The 22,890-nt window shown below is 38.3% G+C and overlaps 1 protein-coding gene across 1 annotated transcript in view; it reads right to left on the bottom strand.

Annotated features, from left to right (window-relative positions):
* Positions 1-22,890, bottom strand: part of sema5a (sema domain, seven thrombospondin repeats (type 1 and type 1-like), transmembrane domain (TM) and short cytoplasmic domain, (semaphorin) 5A) — a 231,168-nt gene that overhangs the window by 90,907 nt on the left and 117,371 nt on the right. Inside the window, exons 7-9 of the mRNA XM_053674919.1 lie at positions 17,508-17,721; positions 13,396-13,681; positions 11,209-11,344 (exon numbers count right to left, since the gene is read on the bottom strand). Coding sequence (XP_053530894.1) covers positions 11,209-11,344; positions 13,396-13,681; positions 17,508-17,721 — 636 coding nt within the window. The remainder of the gene's footprint in view (positions 1-11,208; positions 11,345-13,395; positions 13,682-17,507; positions 17,722-22,890) is intronic.

Here is a 22,890-nt window from a genome sequence, read left to right on the forward strand (position 1 = left end):
ATACCAGAATGGGGAAAATATGATTTCAGTGACATGTTGGTTCCAGACGGGCTGGTTTGAGTACTGGGAAGCAGAAGACAACATTGAGTCCTACATTTGTAACGAAAGAAAAGGGTACTAACCCGAGGTACCTTATTTGTGTCTATTCGAGTTTAAGACTTTAAACGGACTTGATATCATACCATATTTGTGTCTATTGTAGTTGAAGACATTTAATGCGCTTGATATCATATAATATCTGCTCCTGCAAGCATTAAAGGAGCATTAAAGTTTCATTTTATAGTCCCAATGCATACCCACAGTATAACTTACACACCACAAGAGTGCTTCTTTCTGCATTAAACTAATGCCAGTCATGACTTCTCTTTTCATATTTCCTCACAGACTTCTTGTGAACCTATGGCATGAACCCGAATGATGATTTCAGTATCTGAATACTAGCACCTCAATCAGTTAACCAGATACACATCCCCGTACACATCCCTAGCTGATAGTGGAAGCAGACCTGATGGATAAGGTCAAACTATTCCATAGCCTGAGGCTGATGATGAAGAAAGTGCAATCACTCTTGAACTTTAACCAGGGCCATGGAACAGACATGAGTAATTGGCTGAAGATCAGAAAAGGCCTTACAAATAAATCAATCAGAAGAAACTGAATTATCTTGGGAGTGGGGCAATAGAGGTGGCTGTAGTGTGTCACAGACTATAAAGTGAATTAGTTCTATGTCATTCTCAAAATAGTTTATCAGAGGGAACCGCTTAGAGCCTTCCAGACCTTCACAAAAGACCTGTGGAATTTCTTTACATAATTTTAGTTCATTTTTTATTTAATAGCATCAGCATGCTTATTTAATGTAATTCTTGCATCTTAGTAGTACTAGTCTTATACAGTATATTACAGTTTAATTCTGGTTGGAAATAAAAGGGCTAAAATCTTCTAAAGGAAAACTATCCAATTATGATTGTTTCCTCTGTGCTGTCTGAGTAGATACAGACCAGAGCTCACCCACTGATTATGACAGAAAGTCTTACACCTGATGATTAACCACTGACATAATTAAGAATTTACAATAGAGACCACCAGTCATATTTTTGATTTCCAGTGGGTGGGATTGTTTCATGATAAAGAAACATCCATCGTTCCAGGCTTCCACAAAGCCGACATTTCTCAATGACTAGCCATAAAAATGGCCTTGATTTATGTAATCACACATTTTACAGATTTAACAGCCAATTGCCACATCTGTGCTGAGAGCATAAGTCTTGGGGTCAATGAACTAGCTGGTCATGTGTCCATTAGAACAGACATTAAATATTCTTTTTTGATTGTATTTTCTATTATAATTCTCTCATAATGTTCCATGATTACATTTATCACAGTGCTATAATGGCAGAGGGAAGACAGGCAGAAATGTTTGCATACTTGCTGTCAGTGAAGCTAAAATGAAGATAATTGGTAATATCCTGTCAGCAGCAATGTTGGCGCTGACTCATTGGCGCGTTATTTAACCAATTAACCAAATGCCTAGAGCCAGGAGAGTTTCTCCAGCTGTAGATACAGAGCTGTTATCTATATCCAGAAATACTGTTTATGAACAATTTGTTCTGTCCTTCCCTTACTTCCTTTCCATATTGATGTTGAAATAGAACAACTTCCACACTTGAATGAGGACAGGCTAAAGTGATACTATCTAGCTGTGTACTATAAACAAGCACACACACAAACAGCACCAGCAGACTCTAACTGTTTCACATCAATCATAAATTGGGCCAACAAATTTACCGGGCTTATGTCATAACCATAATTGGTTATTTCTCCACTTTAGACAATGGTAAGAAATTCTTCCGGATTAAAATCTCAATGGGTGTAGCAAAGTTTAGATACAAACAGGTGACAAATTAACAGAAAAATCAGCATAAAAACATTTCATTGTAAGGTGTTGGACCATCACAAGCCACTGGAACAGCTTGCATGCTTGTCATAGATTCTACAAGTCTCTGGAACTGTACCGGGGGGAGGAACACCATTCTTCCAATAGGTATTCCCTTAATTGGTGTTTTTGATGATGGTGATGGATAGTACTGTATAACATGTCCATCCAAAATTTCTCATAGGTGTTTAACTGGACTGAGATCTGGTGACTGTGAAGGTCATAGCATATGATTTACATTTATTTTCATTGTCTGATCTGACCACTCAGTGAGCCCTCGTGCCCTGTGGTTGGTGGCCCTTTTAGAAGAGACCACTCCTATCAGGATAGAAATGTTTCATCATAGGATTGATTTGCAGTGGTGCTTCGCTCTAAGGATACATGTGGACCCAAATCAGGCCAAAAAAATTCCCAAAATGCACAACATAGCCACCAGGTTTTCCTTTAATTTGTCAAAACTCTCTAGGTAAAAAATGGTGTGACAGTGGCAGAAAAAGATTTTAGGACAACACTGTTAATAGATGGTGTATCAGATCCTCGCTTTTCTGTTCAGGGACAGTATGTTCCTCACTGAACTGGATGTCCACAATGTGGAACATTCTTATCCTTGGGAGAGCCTATTTTACCCATTAATTATAATAATGACAATTCCCTTTATTATATAGCACATCTCCTGCACAATAAAGAAGCACTAAGAATCTAAAACATTTTTTGTGCTCTATTCAGATCTTTCAAAGTACAAATCAATCTCCAAATTGCCAGATGCTCAGCTAAGCCACTGACTGATTCTTTGGGAGCCTATTTGTGAGTGTCTGATGTGGCAGTGTTAATGCAACTAGGTGAGGAGAGTATTACTGAGCAGCACAGGAGCCTCCATCGTCCTGATTTAGAGGTTTGCATTGGGGCTGGGAACAAAAAGTTTATGGGGGCTGTGTTATTTTCATGCAGGTGGGAGCAAATGGCCATATATATATATATATATGTGTGTGTGTGTGTGTGTGTGTGTATATATATATATATATATTTTAAGGCTGCAACCGACGATTATTTTCATAATTGATTAGTTGGCTGATTATTTTTTCGACTAATCAATTAATGGATGGGGCGTGGCAAGCTCTCAGTACCATTTTTTTTGCTTATTTAAAATAAAATCCACAAACTGGGAATAAAATGCAACGCAGACAGAAAGTAAACTGAAGAAAGTCATTATTGGTGACTCTGGGTGTCTGCTAATGCTAGCGTGCGTATGACATCATGCGCCATCGTGGCTTATACTTCCTGTTAGTAAAAAAAACCACTAGTGTTATATTTGAGATGATATTACCTTTCCAAAATCCACACACTAGACGGTAGTGCAGGGTGCATAGTGTAAATGTACAGTACTTCATTCGGGACACACCTTTAGTATTTACTCTCCGAAGCGTGTTTTCTGAACAGACGTAACGTAATGAGTAAATCTCCCCCGTGCCGTGCGCAGACCAATTAATCGATAATGAGATTCATTGATAACGATTTTCATAATCGATTATTATCGATATATAATATTACTGTTATAAATGTATATTACGTTACTGATCGGAAGGTCGGGGGTTAAAGCCCCGGAGCTGCCACTGTTGGGTCCTCGAGCAAGGCTCTTATCCCTCTCTACTCCAGGGGCGCCGTATCATGACTGACCCTGCGCTCTGACCGCAACTTCCTGGCATGCTGGGGTATGCGAAGAAAAGAATTTCACAGTGCTGTGACCAATAAAGATTTATTCCTCAATCTCTCTGATTGAAGAGCTGTAAAGGTCTTCCAGGTAAAGCCAGGGTCAAAAAATCCAAGAGTTTGATTCCTTTTATTAAGCAGCAGCAACAATGAGACATAGAGGAGCTTTGTTGATAATCATATTATTCAATAGTTATTCAGTAGTTAAGAGGTAAAAATGAACACTGTGTAATATATTGTCTAATACATTATAAATGAAATTATATACTGTATATGTACATGGTCAGTTTAAAGTGATCATGACTATGCCCTACTCTCATAGAAGACTGAAAGGTCATGAAAGATCTATACAGGTCAAATTTAGCATTTATTTGGGGTGCACTAGAAAGCATTATTTTATTTTTTTTTATGTTTTCTTGCCACAATCGCAGACAAGTGATTCAGTCATAATTTATTATTACTAATTGTTATGTTTCATATTTTAAAGTAAGCTCACCAGCAGCACATCTTTAAATCTGTGTAAAAACGGCCTAAAGAATCTCGTGACTACAGAAGTCACTTGTTGTTCCCTTTAACAATAACCCTCTGGAAGAGCCATTTGAAGTAAATGTTTGAAATCACTTCAGTTTGGAATGACTCCACAGGCACAGTGATTGCATAAGCAAAATAAAACAACTGAAGGGTAGGTATTAGATTTGCAGAAGCCTGTTTCAGTCAGTTAAATTATACCATTCACTGGGTTTTAATATTGAGAAGGTTTATTAAGATATTAAGTATTCCCTTGAGGCAGGAATGCACCATGGATGGAATGGCAGTCCATCACAGGGCACCAGGTATAGACAACTGCACATTCATTCACCCCTGGGGAAGTCTGGCATAGCCATTTCACCTACCAGCATGTTTTTGGAAATTGTGAGGAAACCCACATGGAAACAGGGAAAAATATACAGAAACTCAGACAGCAACCTGACCTGAAGTTTGAAACCCTGGAGCTGTGAGGCAGCAACGCTACCCACTACATCACCGTGCCATCCCACTGTAGTATTTTGAAGCAGAGACAGGAATCACGCCGACATTACAACACAAATTTCTACTCCTGATTGAGTGCAGGACATTTCGGTTAAGCTTTCTGCTTTCATTTCTGGTCTCTGTGTAATCAACCTCAATCAGTAAGGAAATATTTTCACCAGTGCACACTCCGTGTTGCCCTTTCATGCTTGGAATAGACAGCTACTAGTTTTACATTGGTGCAGGAAGCCATAAATCCGAGGCTCGTAAATCTTTGCTCTCCGATGCTGACAAATTCTTGATGAAGATGTCATGGAGGCTGAGATAAAGTGAGGCCCGAGTACGCACCAAACAGCAAACCCCCTCCCAGGAGAGAAAGTTTTTTTTTTTTTCCCTCTGCATGTCAGCTGCTGCAACTCTATTATCTCCTCAGACAGGATTCTCAAATTCAGCTGATCCAGTACAAAAAAATTAATACATGCTGAGGAGACAGTTTTATTTAAAAGGGAGTCAAAAGCATATGAGGAGGCTCAGAGTCTCCAGATGGTCACGGGTCTCGGAGCGAATTAAAGTGCATTAAAAGGCTCAGCATCAGCTGAGTTAGCCGACTTGCTGTCATTTAAACTCCTGCCATTGAGCCCTGGTGCTTTACACACACACACTTTTCTCCAAACCATCATTCTAAATCCCAGAGTCCCTCTAGTCTGACCATGAGAGAACACTGATTTTGAGGAGAAAATTAAGGGCACTTCTCAAGCAATCACTGTAGTTAAATGATCAGAAACAGCAGAACATAGATGTGGCCTTTTTTATTAGCCCCTCTGTCATTGTAAATTTCCTGCTACCAGGTTTTATAAGGTGAGAACCTTATTAGAACATTTCTCACTGATCCGAGAGAAATGTTCCCGGGATAGGCTCCGGATCCACCTAAGACCCACGCCAACATAAAGCGGCTACTGAAGACGAATGAATGAATTATAATGTGAAATTCTCCCTAGTAAGGTGCTTGCATGCTAATCATTCAGGAGTCAAATGAGTCATACAACCACTGGTAGTGCTTTACATTAAGGTTTCCTTAACAAACATTATTTACAGCATTAGTTAACAGTGACAAATTTGCTAGCAAAGCAATTATTTGTATTATTTTGTGATACAGTGCCCTCCACTTATATTGGCACCCTTGATAAATATGAGCAAAGAAGGCTGTGAAAATTTGTCTTTATTACATTTACATTACATTACATTTATTCATTTAGCAGATGCTTTTATCCAAAGCGACTTACAAATGAGAAAATACAAGCAAATTTATTGTTTGACCATTTGTTCTTTTTTTTAAAAAATGCACAAAAATATTCTGCTCTCATGGATTGAAAACACAATTGAAAACACAACACAGGTTTATATATATATATATATATATATAATAAAAATCTTTAAAAAAAAAAAAGTATATTCACATTGATATTTTAAAAACTAATTTGTAAATGAGGGTGACAAGTGACAGGGAATTGTTCAACCATTACTTCCTGTTTCACAGGGGTATAAATATGAGGTAACACACAGGCCAAATTCCCTTTGTCATTCATAACAATAGTTAAGACCAAAGAATATAGCAGTGATGTGCGGTAAAAGGTTGTTGAGCTTCACAAAATGGGAAGTGGTTATAAGAAAATAGCTCAAGCATCGAGAACGCCCATTTCCACCATCAGGGCAATAATTAAGAAGTTCCAGTCAACTGGAAATGTTTTGAATCGACCTGGAATTGGACGTGTGTTTATATCGTCTCAACGCACTGTGAAGAGGACGGTTCGAGTGGATAAAAAAACTCCAAGGATCACAGCTGGAGAATTGTAGAAGTTAGTTGTGTCTTGGGGTCAGAAAGTCTCCAAAACTACAACCCGAAGTCACCGACATCACCACAAGCTGTTTTGAAGGCTTCAAGATTAAAACCTCTACTCTCATCCAAAAACAAACTCAAGCATCTTCAGTTTGCCAGACACTACTGGAACTTCAAAAGGGATCGGGTTCTAACGTAAGATAAAACCAAAATATAGCTTTTTTGCAATCAACACCAGAGGTGGTTTTGGAGCACACAGAGAGGTAGAATATGGAAAAGTACCTCATGCCCACGGCTAAATATGGTGGTGGCTCTTTAATGCTCTTTCATTTTGGGGCTGTTTTTCTTCCAGAGAACCTGGACATTTTGTTAGGATACATGGCATCATGAAATATCAAATATCAACAGATATTAAATGAAGGGTTACCAAGGGTACCAATATTAGTGGAGGGCACTGTACATAATGAACCAAATAAGCTAAATGACAGATATTTGCACCATCCATAAGTAATAATAAGTCTGAAATGATCAATATGAATTAATGGCTTAATTCTTATGTTTGTGGTAGAAAAATTCATGAATGATGCTCAGGTACCAATAGTTAAACTTGGAGACCTGGGTTCGACTGATTATGACCATACCATAATTTAATTTATGTCAATTTGTGGATGAATATACTGTAGTTAACATTTAAACCAAAATCAGGTAGTACGTGTGTTAACTTACTTTATGACTTTGCTAACAGTACTGACAGTGTATTCATTTAGATGTTTGTGGTTATTTAATGTTAACTGATGCACTAAATAATGTTAGATAAGGGTGCTACCTAATCAAAATTCACCTCATAAAGAGCCACATTAAAAGGCCAGACGTAAAGCTGTAAAAGCAGGGATTAAGGGACGTCTTGACTTAATTGACTCAATTAAGAACCTTAGACACACAACCGAAGCCAGACGGATTTGTGTGTATTGAAAGGTTAAAATGGTCTGCTTTGACATTTTGCTTTCCTTTTCGCATTAATTGAATGTTCTACCAAATTTAGCTGCCAGTACTTTCCAAAAGTCAAGCTCGAGACCGGGTTTATTATATTAATTATCAAACTAATGCATAGCTTTAGCAACTTCAAACTTGTTTGAAGTCATTTAAAAAGATTAATTATTGGGATGGCGGGGGGATGGGGTAAAAACAATGTGGAGAGTATAAATGTAGCTGTGAAGATAAAATCCATATGAAACAGTTATAACTAGACCACACAAAAACTCAGATTAACTCCAGACATCCTTTGCTACCAAGTCCACAGATCTTCTTGTAGTGATTAATTTCTCTTTTCTGAAGTTTAAAACTACAATATTAATGTATACTATAAAATATTTATTTGAGCATAGTGGTTTGTTCAAGTTTACGAATGTACATGAAGGACTCTATTTTTGTGATCCCAGTACACATATAAAAGAAAGGTACGATGGGGGAAATAAGTATTGAACGTGTCAACTTTTTTTTTCAGTAAATATATTTCCAATGAGGTTATTCACATGAAATTTTCACCAGACATCAGTAATAACTCAAGAAATCCGGAAATATAAGGAATTCACAACATTAATTTCCATAATAAAGTTATGTGTTATAAAGTGGAGTGACACAGGAAAAAAGTATTGAACACGCTAAGAAAAAGCAGTTCTCCAAGGCAAGGTAAGGCAAAGAGCCAGCTGAAATCCATAAGTAATTATACCTCCTATCTGTGCAAATTAATATCAGCTGGGTTAGTAAATTGATGGTCTATAAAAAGGCTTTTCATTACCAAGGTGTCACACAAGAAACATCTCATGATGGGTAAAAGCAAAGAGCTCTCCCAAGACCTTTGCAGCCTTATTGTTGCTAAACATATTTATAGAAGTGGATACAGATATATTTCTAAACTTCTGAATCTTCCAGTAAGCACCACTGGGGCCGTTATCCACAAGTGGAAGCAACGTCACTCCGTCATCAACCGGCCATGCACAGGAGCTCCTTGCAAGATTTCTGACCAGGGAGTCAGAAGAATAGTCATAATAGTACCCCAAGAGCCAAGCACCACTCGGAAAGAGCTCCAGAAACACTTGGAGGCAGCAGGTGCCCTCGTCACAGAGAAAACAATAGGCAATGCACTCCACCGCCATGGCCTCTATGCACTCTCACCGCAAGACTCCATTACTAAAGAAAAGGCATGTTGAAGCTCATTTAAAGTTTGCTACAACTCGCTTGGACAAGTCTATGAAATACTGGGAGAGTGTAGTCTGGTGAGACGAGAGCAAAATTGAACTTTTTGGCTGTCATACTACACACCATGTTTGGAGAAGAAATGGCACTGCACATCACCCTTCAAACACTACACCAACAGTGAAGTTTGGAGGTGGAAGCATCATGATGTGAGGCTGTTTTTCATCACATGGTACTGACAGACTTCATATAAATGAAGGAATGATGAATGGAGCCCTTTACAGGAAGATTCTTCAGAAGAATCTGCTGCCATCCACCAGGATGATGATGAGACGTGGGTGGAGCTTCCAGCAGGACAACGATCCAAAGCATACAGCAAAGGAAACTCTCAATTGGTTTTAGAGATAAAATTCAAGGCGTTAGAATGGCCCTGAGAGGCAATCATCTGACTCGAATCCAATTGAACAAGATTTAAAGACAATATATTTAGAAGAATGGGTCAAAATCACACCTGAATACTGCATCTGATTAATTTCTTCATACAGTAAGTGCCTTGAAGCGGTCATTACAAACTAAGGCTTCTCCACTAAGTGTTAAATAAATTTCAGTTAGCGTGTTCAATACCTTTTTACTGTGTCATTCCGTTTTATTACACATAACTTAATTTATGGACTTTAATGTTTGGATTTCTTTATATGTTTGGATTTCTTGAATTAATACCAAAGTCAGGTGAAATTTTCATGTGAATAGCCTCATTGGAAATATATTTACCGAAAAAAATGTTGAATACTTATTCAATACTTATTTCCCCCACTGTATAAATTTATGATTTGGAGTATTTTTGGTATCTTGGTGACCATCGGTGCAAGTGGTACTGTGGCACAGAGTGGAACAAATGTAAAACAAGGTGGGGGTTAAATTAATTATTACTATGATTTAATACTAGAACTATGCCCTAATAAATACTATGTAGGAGGGGTTTAACGCAATGCCTTTATCTGCATCTGTATCTGTTTAATACTCCAAATCTCCATATCCTCCATATCTGTATTCAGACTTTAAACCCAAAGTGGATGTGGCCTATTCTGAAATGCCCCTGAAACACTGGGGGGAAAAAACCGGTAGATCTCGCGATCTTAATTGGTCTCAACTAGAGATGTGCAAATCTTATTTTTGTTTGTACCTGAGCACAACATTTTCCAATTTCATTTTTACCAAACTACAGGCAAACTAATATCCTCATTTAAATCACTGCCACCCTGACCAAGCAGTTACGATGGATGTTGTAGATGAATTGTGCAGCTTTGCATGTTCACGTTAATAAATGTAGTCTTTGTTTGTCCTGAGCATCACATCTGACTGCTAACTCACATGTGCATGAAAGAAAAAACCCTTTTTTAAATGTTCCACATGAATGCAGTCTCAATACACCACAGGTATTAAAATTAATAAAAGAAATAAATAATGGCCATAACCAGATTACAATATATTCAAAATTCAGCAGCTTGAGTTCTCACTCACTCCTCTAGGTCCGCTCACATCACACCCATATTAGATAATCTGCACTGGCTACCTGTGGCTTCCAGAATTCAGTACAATATCCTTCCATAGCCTTTCACCCTTTATCTGTCTGAGCTCCTTCATCCCTACATCCCAGCACAGACTCTCAGGTCCTCTGATTCAGTTCTACTCATTGTATCATTCTGCTTCTCCACCATGGGTGGTAGAACATTTGCGGTCATGGCTCCAGTACTTTGGGATTCACGCCCCCGGAACCTCTGAAATGTTACCCCAATCTTGACTTTCAAATCACAAGTTAAAACACATTTTCGTCAGTACTTAACAGTTGAAATATTTAGATCATTGATCTTTTGTTTGTTTTTGTGCTATGCCTAATAGTTGGAATGTAAAGTGTCCCTGAGCTGTGGAAAGGTGCTATATAAATAAAACATTATTATTATTATTATTATTATTATTATTATTCGTGTGCCTCCTATTTGTATCTGTTTTTGTATCTGTTTAGAACACATTACCTACACAATTATATCCCAAATATATAATAGTCCAGAAGATTACAAAAGATTAATATAGAACAGACATGATACGATTAACTTGATTAATTTTATTAACTAACTGTTTTGCATCCATGTAATATATACAATAATGCTAAAGTGCAATTAGTGCTATTTAATGGTAGTTTGCTAACAATACCAACAGTGTTTGTGCTATGCATGTTTTAAATAAAATGTATGGTAGCTGTCATTGGTAGCCATGTTGGTTCTGTCCAAAAACTACTTCGTGTTCCTACCCATCCTTTACATGGTGCATGATGGGAGTAGTTATTGCAAATATAGACTTTGGGACTTCATTTGATTCTGCAAGTAATGTCCATTATTCTGCTTCTTTCACTGCACACATTAATTAGTATTCCTCGGTGTAACAGTTACAGGATTTGAGACACAGCTATTATTTTCTTAAGAGCTCTTAGAAATGGACTTTAGAACTTAACCGCATTGTGATTTCTCACCTGGAAGTCCGGGTTGGGGTTTGGATAAGGAAGCCATGCTGAACGTGAGTTCTCTTGATATTTAAAAGGCCCACTGAACACTTGGGTAATGGCGCTCAGGTTGAAGGCACACACTGCCGAGGCAGCAATGCTGTTCCTGAGGGAGAAGAAAGACAAAGAGGAGTCTCAGACATCTACTTCATGCACACCCACTCACACACTGTCCATTATCAGTACATCCAAGGATCTAATGTGAAAAAATTGGTCTGTCTCCTGCTGGCTCTCACACAATGCCACATTTTAGGACCATTAAACACACGGAGAAACCTTAGGGTCTCTACAGCCAAGATTGACGTTAGCTAATATTCAAATCATTCTGCATTCATTCTTTACTAGTATAATCACATGTCTTTCATCTGGGCTCTGAAAAGTGTAGTTCTGATTACATCTCTTAAAGGACTTTGATCATACACTCTTTAAAAATGCTCCATCTAGCACTCTCTGAGGCACCATTAAATATTTTATATTTTCAGAAAATCCTCTTTAGAAAGTTAGAACTGTTAACCATCCAAAGAAACCCTTAAGGAACAATTTTTTTTTATATATAGATATAAATAACACCTTGAATAACACCTGACTCGTGGCAGCCTAACACATAAATACCCATTTTATAGACCTAGATAACTGATTGTCATTGGAGTGCCATGAAACAGCTTAGCCTTCAAACTCTGGCTTCCTCTTTTTGCTGTAAATCCAACCTTGTAAATATATTGTTTACGGTTATTCAAAGAATCAAGTTCTACTGTAGTCAGCTAGCAAATTTTCTCTGCATACCTCAGATATCATTGCATGCTAGATTATACAGCTAGATTTAATGTTTATTTGACTAGCTCAGTTACCAACAAAATCCTCTCAGAGATCCTATAAACTAAGCTGTTAGCAGGTCAACTAATTTTAACAGGGAAGCTAATAAATATTTGTGAATATGACTTTAAAGTGCTCTTACAGTAGAAATCCTGTCATGTTAGTTCATGTTAGCACATGGACTCGTTTTTAACAGTAAAATTATTAACATTTATGAATAGCTCTGCTGAAAAATACAATAGAAACCCTCATCAAACTTGATTTTAATGGTTATAATGGGAATTGTATTGGTTTTAATGGAAACGTCAATGCTCCCTTTGGGTCTCTACTAGTAATTTGTTGCCTTGTGTTGGTGGCATGTTATGTTTAGTAGATACTATTAAGGACCAATAATGGTAATGGTAATATTTGAAATGGTTAGTTGATGACTTGTAATGGTATTTGTAGTGGATACCATTAGAATTTCTGTGATGGTTTCTACTGGGGGTTTTTTCAGCAGGGAGAAATTAAAAGTCCTCTTAAAAATCCTGTGAGGTTAGACCATGCTAGTAAGTTGACTAGCTATAATAGTGAAAATTATTAACATTTATGAATATAACATAGGGTTATGCATGGTGGCTTAGTGTTCGCCTCACACCACCAGGGTTGGGGGGTTGATTCCCGCTACTGCCCTGCGTGCGTGGAGTTTGCATGTTCTCCCCATGCTGTGGGTATTTCTTCTGGGTACTCCAGTTTCCTCCCCCAGTCCAAAAACATGCATGATTGGCATGTCCAAAGTGTCCGTAACGTGTGAATGTGTATGTGTGATTGTGCCCTGCGATGGTTTGGCACCATGCCCAGGGTGTACCCTGCCTTGTGCCTGATGTTCCCTGGGACAGGGGCCAGGTTCCCCGCTACCCTGAAGGATAAGTGGTATAGAAGATGGATGGATGGATGGGATATAACATAATCCTGTCAGATTTGCTCATGTTATCAAGGTGACTAGGTTTAATACTAAATATTATTAACATTTATGAATATAACATAATCCTGTCAGAAACCCCCTCAGGTTAGCTCATGTTAGCAAGTCAACTAACTTTAGCAATGAAGATTATTAACATTTATGAACAACGTAAAAATCCTTTCAGAAATCCTGTCAGGTTAGCTCATGCTAGCTAGCTTTTTTACCCAGTTAAAACAAAGACAATTAAAACAATTTCATTTAAGACGAGTTCAAATTAAGACTAGCGATTCTGTCCTGTTTGAGACATTGTCAATGATATATACTGGCTTTTAGTAGTGGACTGAGACCTTTTTTCAAATGAAGTACATACATAATAACAGATTAAAGCAGCTTGCACTCACACATTAGTGGTGAAGATGCCATACAGTAGCTCAAGCTCTGGTAGGAAGAAGGTTCCTTGCAGCTCGTTATAGGTGAATGGGATTTCTCCGGGCCTTGAGCAGTTCAGTCTTGCCTTCATGAATGTGGTCCAGGTGTCCTCCAGTAAGAATCGGCCACCAATGTCGTTTTTACACACACGTGCCGCACGGGAAAATACAGTCCTCCCACAATCGTGCTCCACCGCATTCTCCCGGAAAAAGAAGTATGTGAAGTTTCCAATGTCGTAGGAGGACACAAAGTTGGGCTCTGAGTTTACCAGTGAGGAAAAACAATGGCAATCGTTAAGGGACAATTTGGCCAAAATGAAAGTTTTATTTGCATTTCTTTCAGAATTGTGGAATTAATCATTATTAATTTAAAAGAAGGCATAAACGGCAGAACTGTCGGTATCGGTATCGGCCGATATCACTCTGAATAATCGGTTATCGGTGTCGACTGAGAAATTTAGTATTGGTGCATTTCTAATATATATATAGGCCTCTATATATATTTACACACACACATACACACACATACACACACACACACACACACACAGTGGGGGAAATAAGAATGGGACGTGTCAACATTGTTTTCAGTAAATATATTCCCTATGAGAAGAATTAACTCAAGAAATCTGAAAATATAAAGAATTCACAACATTTAAGTTCATAAATAAATTGTAAATAAAATAAATAATCAAATAATTGCAAACAAAGCACAGGTTTATAAAAAAAATATCTTCGTTAAATATAGGTGTGCAACAGTTATTGGCACCCTTATGAATTCATATGCGAAAAATATATTTGGAGTACACTGATATTTTACATTTTTTTTAGTACACCTGGGTGACTAGAAACAGGAAATTGTTCAACCATGACTTTCTGTTTCACAGGGGTATAAAATGAGGTGACACATAGGCCAAATTCCTTTAGTTATTCATAACAATTGGTAAGACCAAGGAATACAGCTTTGATGTGGGCAAAAGGTTGTTGAGCTTCACAAAATGGGAAGTGGCTATAAGGAAATAGCACAAGCAGTGAAAATGCCCATTTCCACCACCAGGGTGAAGATCCAGTCAACTGGAAAGGTTATGAATCAACCTGGAAGAGGATGTGCGTCTATATTGTCTCAATGCACTGTGAAGAGGATAGATCGACTGGCCAAAAAAATCTCCAAGAATCACAGCTGGAGAATTGCAGAAGTTAGTTGCATCTTTGATAAGGCCCCCAGGGACAATTCCAGCTTTGGCCACTAGAGGGCACCCTGACTGCCATTACAGAACAACTTCTTCTGTTCTCTCCCACCATTTCGTGTCTAACCATACCCATGTGTTTGTTATTTTTCCTGATTGATTGGTTCTCTATTTAAGTTCCTTGGTTTTCTCCTTAGTTGCTGGAGTATTGTATCAAGTTTCTGGTAGCCTTGGTGCCTATTGTGTTTATGCCTCGTGTTTGTTTTCCTGAGCCTGTTCCCTGTGTGTGTCTTCAATAAAAGAAGTTCTGCATGTGCATCTGTCTCCCAGGACTCACTTCATGGCAGTCCTGTGGTCAGAACGTCTCCAAAACTACAATCCAAAGTCACCTACATCAGCACAAGTTGTTTGGAAGGGTTTCAAGAAAAAAGCCTCCAGTCTCATCCAAAAACAAACTCAAGGGTCTTCAGTTTGATAGACACTACTGGAACTTCAAAGAGGCTCAGGTTCTATGGTCAGATGAAACCAAAATAGAGCTTTTTGCTTCTGCCAGAAAGCTTAAAATGGGCTGTGGTTGGATCTTCCAGCATGACAATGGTCCAAAACATGCATCAAAACCAACACACGAATGGTTTACTGACCACAAAATGGTCCTGCCATGGCCATCCCAGTCCCTTGACTTGAAACCCATAGAAAACCTGTGGGGTGAACTGAAGAGGAGAGTCCACCAGCATGGTGTACACACACCAGAATATTGCAATTAAAAAAAAAAAAAATCAAATGTAAAAATTGTATTTACTTTTGTTCTTCATGGTCTATGTCTTAATATCTTAAAACCATGTGACAAAACACATGAAGCCAGCCACCACATCTTTTCAACTGCTGCACATGCTGCATCAAAGGGCAGCATAAAGTATCTGCCTGCTTCCACATCCTGTACTGTATATGATCTAAAAGACAGCATCTGCGAGTATCACTGTGATTGACAGCAGAGCACCCAGAAAGCCAAGAGCAGCCAATTTTTGCTCTCTAGGCTTCCCAGCCACAGATAGCTGTGGCATTGTCAGGTTTTGAACTCCTGATCTCTGGATTAAATGTTTTTTTTATTATTATTATTGGAGTTAATGTATCTAACAAGAATATGCAGCAAATATTTACCAGTTTAGCACTGTACAAATTGCATGCCTATACTGTTATAGATAACGCTAATTCAAACAGGGTGTCAAAGTCCCTTCTCATGCACAGGGATCCACTTGATAGCCGGTGAGTGTGTGTACATGTGGGGTTGGAAATAAGAAAGTGGAGAAACTGGGACACCTCTGAAATCACCTTTCTGCTTCACACTTCCAAACACTATTTTTTTAATCTCTGGGTCAACATAAGCTTACATTTCTTGAATAGAGATGTAGAGAAATTGACCTAAACACACAAACATCATGTTGGGAAAATATTATTCATGAGGCCATTTTTGATCTGAACAGAAGTCTTAGCCTTCGTAGTGCTGTGTGCCGTGTCATTTATATTAGCAGTAAGACATTTTTATTAATCTCCCACCAAGGTAATTGAAATCCTCATTAATCAAAATGAACATAAAGGTTAAGATGAGAAATGGCTAAAAGAAGTGCACTCATCTAATTATCTCATAGGGGACACTTTTCAATATTAATCATCATGTGTGATCACACCTGATTCAAACAGCCTGTATGTGTCAGGGCTGCTTTAATTTTCCTTTTAAATGCAAGCGCTCCCTAAGGTTCAGCCAATACAATCACGAGGAGGAGTGGTGAACAAAATCAATTTGCCATAAAATATAAATTTATTTAACTCCTTTCTAAGGACTAAGGCATACGCAATGCATTTGGACTCTAATTTATTTTTCCAATTATCTTTTAATGGGAATCAAATAAAATCCAGCACTGACAGAACAGTGACTGAAGCTGTTGACCTCTCTGTTCTGCCGCCATCTGGACATAACGGTTTGACGTGGAAAGACCAAGCTATTTGAAAAGGGAAGGCTAATTTGGTTTGTCTGCTGAAAGCAAATGTCACTGCCCTGACCTTCATAGAAAACGAAGGAATAATTAAAGGCATCTGCTGTTGGTGGAACATAGTTATCCTAGGGTTACACCTTTCCCCTTATGCTGTACTTTTATTATATCAACAGTCTGACCTAATCTCTAACAACCTCCAGTCCAAAAGTCTGAATCCTTTAATTATAATGGTTTGTTTTCAAGAAATAATACAACTATTCAAAATGGAGGCCATTTTTTTTTTCGTAGTTTGTGAATACATAGTGTGTGAGCTTGGAGGTGCATTACACAAGTGCTGCAAAGCACATTTATTAGGGCTAATCAAACACTGGTACATCAGCTAATGATCAAAACACAGGCAAACAGGGTTATCAAGGATCGCTCTATAATCGGGAATCTAGACGAGCAGGACGAGGGCAAAACCCAAAAGAAAAGAAGCCTCTATTGAACTAAGGAACTTGAGAACTCGTTATGAACGTTGTAAATCTGGACATCCTCTTGACCCGCTGTATTCAGTTTTTCAAATTCTTCGGAAGCCACATATTTATATTTCATATAGACGGTATTGCATGATAACACCTCACATTGGACCGTATTCAGAGTCGAGTTCCAAGTGTATACAAGCGAGGATTTAATAATGAAATTGTCCGCATCGATATGCAGGCCTCAAACATAACTCCTGATATAGTAAGCACTATTCAGAAATTAAGAAGTTAAGCACAAGGTGGCATGTTGGGTGAATACATATACAAGCCATTGTACCTAACAGAATAAACACCTTTGATTCATAGTATAAATCTACCAACAGTTCAGACTGAAATAGGTGTTTTTATATATGTACAAAATAAAAAATACTCCAGTGCCTTACCGTTAAGCCATTTGGAGTTGTACTGAGCAGTGCGGAGTGGAGGAAGGCCTCCTAAGCTGCGGTAAATCGCAGGATCTCGGCCAGAAAAGTCCATAGCAGTAGCAGCGTAGAGCTCTCCACTGGAGGTAATAAGTGCTGTAGAGTTATGGAGGGGGTTGTAGGGACATCGAGCCATGCCACTGATCTGGTCATGGATCTCTGTTAGGTTGGTCAACTGGGCAGAGAGAGAAAGAGAGCAAGAGAGAGCACATAAATAAATTTTAATATCTCAATACAAGGATTCTGATTGCATAAGCCAAGTTTTTCTACCCTTCCTGTATAGCATATCTCTGTTGTATTTTATTTTCCTGCTCATTTGAGGGACCGCATACAAAAGCAGGCCAAACAGTAGACTTGTAGCAAGTGTAAAAATGCCTTAACGTTGAACGAGAATGTACAGTAAGCAGTCCAGAGTGACTTACACTTATCTCATTTATACAAGGGAGCAGTTGAGGGTTAAGGGTCTTGCTCAAGAACCCAGTAGTGGCAGCTTCGCAGTGCTGGGATTTGAACTCACAACCTTCCAAACACTGAGCTATTACTACCACTACCAACATATGCTCAGCAATTCATATTTGCACAACATTGTAGGACAAGGCTCAATGTTCAAGGATGCTCTGGTTGTTAAAAATAACATAATATGCACAAATTATCCATTGGTGTAATGCCTATGATTATTTTCTAATGTTACCAACATTAAAAGTCACTGTTTGAGAATAACTGCACAAGAAATAAAGGGTTAATGACTTTTCTTTTTTTTTTTTTTAAGTGCGTGTACATACTATATCATCATGTACATGTTTTTGCCCAAGGCGCTAATAATACCTCAAACATACATGAGCAGAATGCATGCAATGATTCTGATCATGAAAGTAATCAGATGCAAAGGTTCCCATGGATATTACTTTTCTATTTAGCAGATTAATGAAAGGATTACCCACCTCATTTAAAATTTCATTTGGACTGACCTCACTGAGTTTACTCTCTTTTGACTGAGCTGTATACCCAAATCTTTTAAAATTATTTTATTATTAACAAATAGTTAGGTAATGGTGTAATAAGCGGTCCAATATAAAGAAATTCTTAGCATAGATGAGATCACTTCTGATTTGACATTTTGAAGTCTCAGTTTAAATCCAGGATGAATTGTTGAAAAGCAATCTGATATTTTCTTGCTTGGGAGGATGGATGTGGAAATAAAAACTGAAGTCATGTGTCATTGGTGTAGGAGTGGTGAATGAATCCATGTAATCGGATTCCTGAACCCAGTGATTAAGTCTATAAGATGAACAAGACTGGACCAAGAATTGAGCCCTGTGGAACTCCCACAGTGCAGCTGTGAGGTGATAAAACGGATTTTCTCTAGAATACTGTACACACAAAAATCAATCCTGTAGATATAATGAAAGCTAGGTCTGAGTGTAGCTCCTGATTCCTAAGTCAGCAGGAATGAAGATAAGGAACTGGTGTTGCACAATGCAAAAAAAAGCAGCTGACGGGTCGAGAAAAATGAGGACTGAGGGAGTAGACTTTCCCTGGAGTGTCGTTTCCTCCACTTCAGGAGGAATTTTAGTTGGAGAAGGGAAGATACCTGAATTAGAAACTTGAATTGGATAGGGAAATGGTCTTCTGCTTAATATCATTTTTTTTTTTTTTTTAGCTATCATTATCATTTTTTTAGCTATCAATATCATTTAGTTAGCTTCTGCTTAATATCATTTTTTTATTTGCTGGAATGGGGGAAACTCCATTGTGATAATATGTTCTTTATCACAAGCCAGAACAAGACTGTAGTCTCAATAAAATAATAGCAGAGACAGTTATTTGTGTATTTATTTATTTACTCATTCATTTATTCATTCATTTAGTTAGTTCGTTAGTTAGTTGTTGTCACGATCTCGCCAGCAGATGGCGCTGCGGCGACGACGTGCACGGAGTGCGCGCGCGTGCACGAACCAGATCGAGCACATGTTCGCGCATTACATACAGACTTTGTTTACAAAGAACATGTGCGTTTGTTTCTGTTTGGTTTCCACGCTGTTCAGTGATTGGTTTATTTTCAAGGGAGTGTAATGATTGGTACCAGCTGTCAGCACTCAAGGTTTTTTTGTTACTTTTTTTGTTTTGTTATTTTGTAAGGTTGTTTGTAATAAAACCTTTGTTATTTAAACCCCTCGTGTTGCTGCGCACTTCGCGCTGTATTATGGACTCATTGGTGTAATGGTACCACGCGGTAATGTTTCACCACGCGTGTTATGCTCTGGTTTCTTGTATCATGCCATAGTCCTAGTTAACCGAGTGCCATGTCTAGTTTCTGGTATCATGCCATAGTTCTAGTTAAATGAGTGCCATGTATAGTTTCTTGTTTCATGCCATAGTTAAGCGACAGAGTATTTGTGGTAATTGTGGGTAATTGTGATAAGCGGTAGCGGTTCTAAGTCTTGTTCCAAGTTTCAAGTTTCATGCCTCAGTTTGAGTTCTTGTTTAGACCTTGGTTCCCGTTTGCTTGTACGCTGACTGTAGTTGTCAATAAAGACTTTGATCCTGCACTTACTTCCAGTCCCAGTCTCGAATCGTAACAGCTGTTTGTTTGTTCTGCATGAAAACAATATATAACCATCGTGCTGGAGTAGACAGTGGAAAGTAAACTTTGTTTGCCTAAATCATATTGGACAGCACTTGTATTCATACCGAATCTGTTGAGATGGTTGAGATAATATGCTAATAAGTTTTTATTTTATTTTATTTTTTTTATTCCTGAGTTATAGAGCAACATGAATAAAAAAATGCTGATTTGGGAGTGCTGGATTGCTCACAATTGAAATCATTTATCCATCTGAGGAGTAGCCAGTGTAAACATTTTTATCTTATTACTTGTTAGTCATGGTCCACACACACACACACACACACACACACACAAGATAACATGTATTGAGGAAAAGGGACGCCAGCATGTATGAACAGTAATTGATATTTGTGGCCATTAAATGCAAATGACATACAAACATGGACAAAAATGTGACTTTTCATGCTGGGTTTCTTTCTGTATCCATAAACATTAACGCACGTCTGACAATCGGGCTCCAGATGCACAGTGTATGCATCTGCACTGCTGGAAAAGTCATTATTAATCACATTTGGCTTATAGAGGCACGATTTAGCTTTCACAAAAGTACAAACTGGAGACACAGATATGTTCCCTATATTTGGAAATAAATAACATAACCAGTGTTGGCAGACCCGTTAATGCAATTGGTTTGTATTAAATAGAAACGGAGAAACTTGCCAGAATAATTTAGGACTCGCTCTGTCTAACTAAAAAGAAATTCAATTACAGCTCAAAATAAAACAGAATCAATCAGAGCATAGATGTTAGCGCCTACAGATTTTATCGGCAACTCTTTGCTATTATGAGCAAAATTGCAGCCTAATGGCTTTTCTGATTCTACATTGAAATCGGAGACTGTTTTCTTAAACTGCATAATGCACTCTGATTATACTGCCAAAAACTGTATTTTCTGCAGGCCACAATTTATTTGAAGTCCATCTCCATATGAACTTATCTAAGCATGTGTTAAGATGTAACAATACATTTATTAAATAATGAGTATATGTGAAATGCTTATCACAGTATTTATAAGCATGACTCGAAGTGTTTTGCTCTTGTACATTTTTCTAGTTGTTTGTCTAATGTGCTTATTGTAGTGTATGGTAATCAAGTTGGATAAAAAGAATTGTTGGTTAACAGCCCAAAGTTTATTAGTTTCCAATAACATGTACTGAAGTATTTTGACAACACCGAAGAAATGACCACTGCCTTGCTAAAGAAGCTGAGGGTGAAGGTGATGGACTGGCCAAGCATGTCTCCAGACCTAAATCCTATTGAGCATCTGTGGGGCATCCTCAAACGGAAGGTGGAGGAGCACAAGGTCTCTAACATCCACCAGCTCTGTGATGTCGTCATGGAGGAGTGGAAGAGGACTCCAGTGGCAACCTGTGAAGCTCTGGTGAACTCCGTGCCCAAGAGGGTTAAGGCAGTGCTGGAAAATAATGCTGGCCGCACAAAATATTGACACTTTGGGCCCAATTTGGATATTTTCACTTAGGGGTGTACTCACTTTTGTTGCCAGTGGTTTAGACATTAATGGCTGTGTGCTGAGTTATTTTGAGGGAACAGCAAATTTACACTGTTACACAAGCTGTACACTCACTACTTTACACTGTAGCAAAGTGTCATTTCTTCAGTGTTGGAAAGATATAATCAAATATTTACAAAAATGTGAGGGGTGTACTCACTATTGTGAGATACTGTACATAGCGCTTTTATCCAAAGCGCTTTACACTGTGTCTCATTCACCAATTCACACACACACACACACACACTCACACACCAATGGTAGCAGAGCTGCCATGCAAGGCGCTAACTTGCCATCAGTAGCAACTTGGGGTTCAGTGTCTCGCCCAATGACACTTCGGCATGTGGAGTCATGCTGTTGGTTTATTTAACTCAACAGTAATGTCATGTATTCATGTATTTATGGTATGAATCATGTTTCTGGGACGTATTAATTTTCTTTTTTATTTAATTCTAAAATTAATAGTGTTCAGTTAAGTAACTCAGCTTGTTCAGACAGCTGCATGGATGCATACTGTATGTCTAGTCTTATGCCAAGCTGTACTTGGGTCAAAGAGCTTTAATTTATTGTCTGGGATTTCACCATTGCTATCAGGTGCAGGAAAGCTGCTCCACTTTCGACTTTGTAGGCAGGCATCAAGGAATAAATCTAATACAGCAGCTATAGGAAACCAGTGAAGTCAGTGCAGTAGTGGATTGACATAGGTGACCTTAAGAAGACTGATAAGTGCAAAGAATTCTGGATCAGTTTTAAGGACCTAATAGAAAATGCAGGAAGACCAACCAGGAGTTAGTGGCAGAAGATAAGTCTTGTGATGATGAGGAACTGAAATAAGAATCTAAGTCGAATGTTTCATGTTTCATACTGTAGCTACTGTAAATTGCAGTGAGTGGAGACAGGATGCAAGTGCTAGTGCTCAGAGTAATTATTGTTGGCAGTTCCGTAATCACTGCAGGGGTTGAAAATAAAGTGCAAGCAATAATTAGAAAATTGGGAAATAAGTGAGTGCCAAAATCAAGAAGCCCAAAGATATATACTCTGAAAACAAGACCTGGACTTAACAAATGCATGATAAGATTTTGCAATGCTACAACAAAAGAGCAGGGTAATAAGAAGATAATAAATCCATGACAGGACCAAACCAGAGCACAAAACATGAGCAAAAGGTGCTTGTTGCCATGGTAAATGCGACATGAAAGAGGGACATG

This window comes from Ictalurus punctatus, chromosome 23 (genome assembly GCF_001660625.3).
Source record: "Ictalurus punctatus breed USDA103 chromosome 23, Coco_2.0, whole genome shotgun sequence".
NCBI lineage: Eukaryota > Metazoa > Chordata > Actinopteri > Siluriformes > Ictaluridae > Ictalurus > Ictalurus punctatus.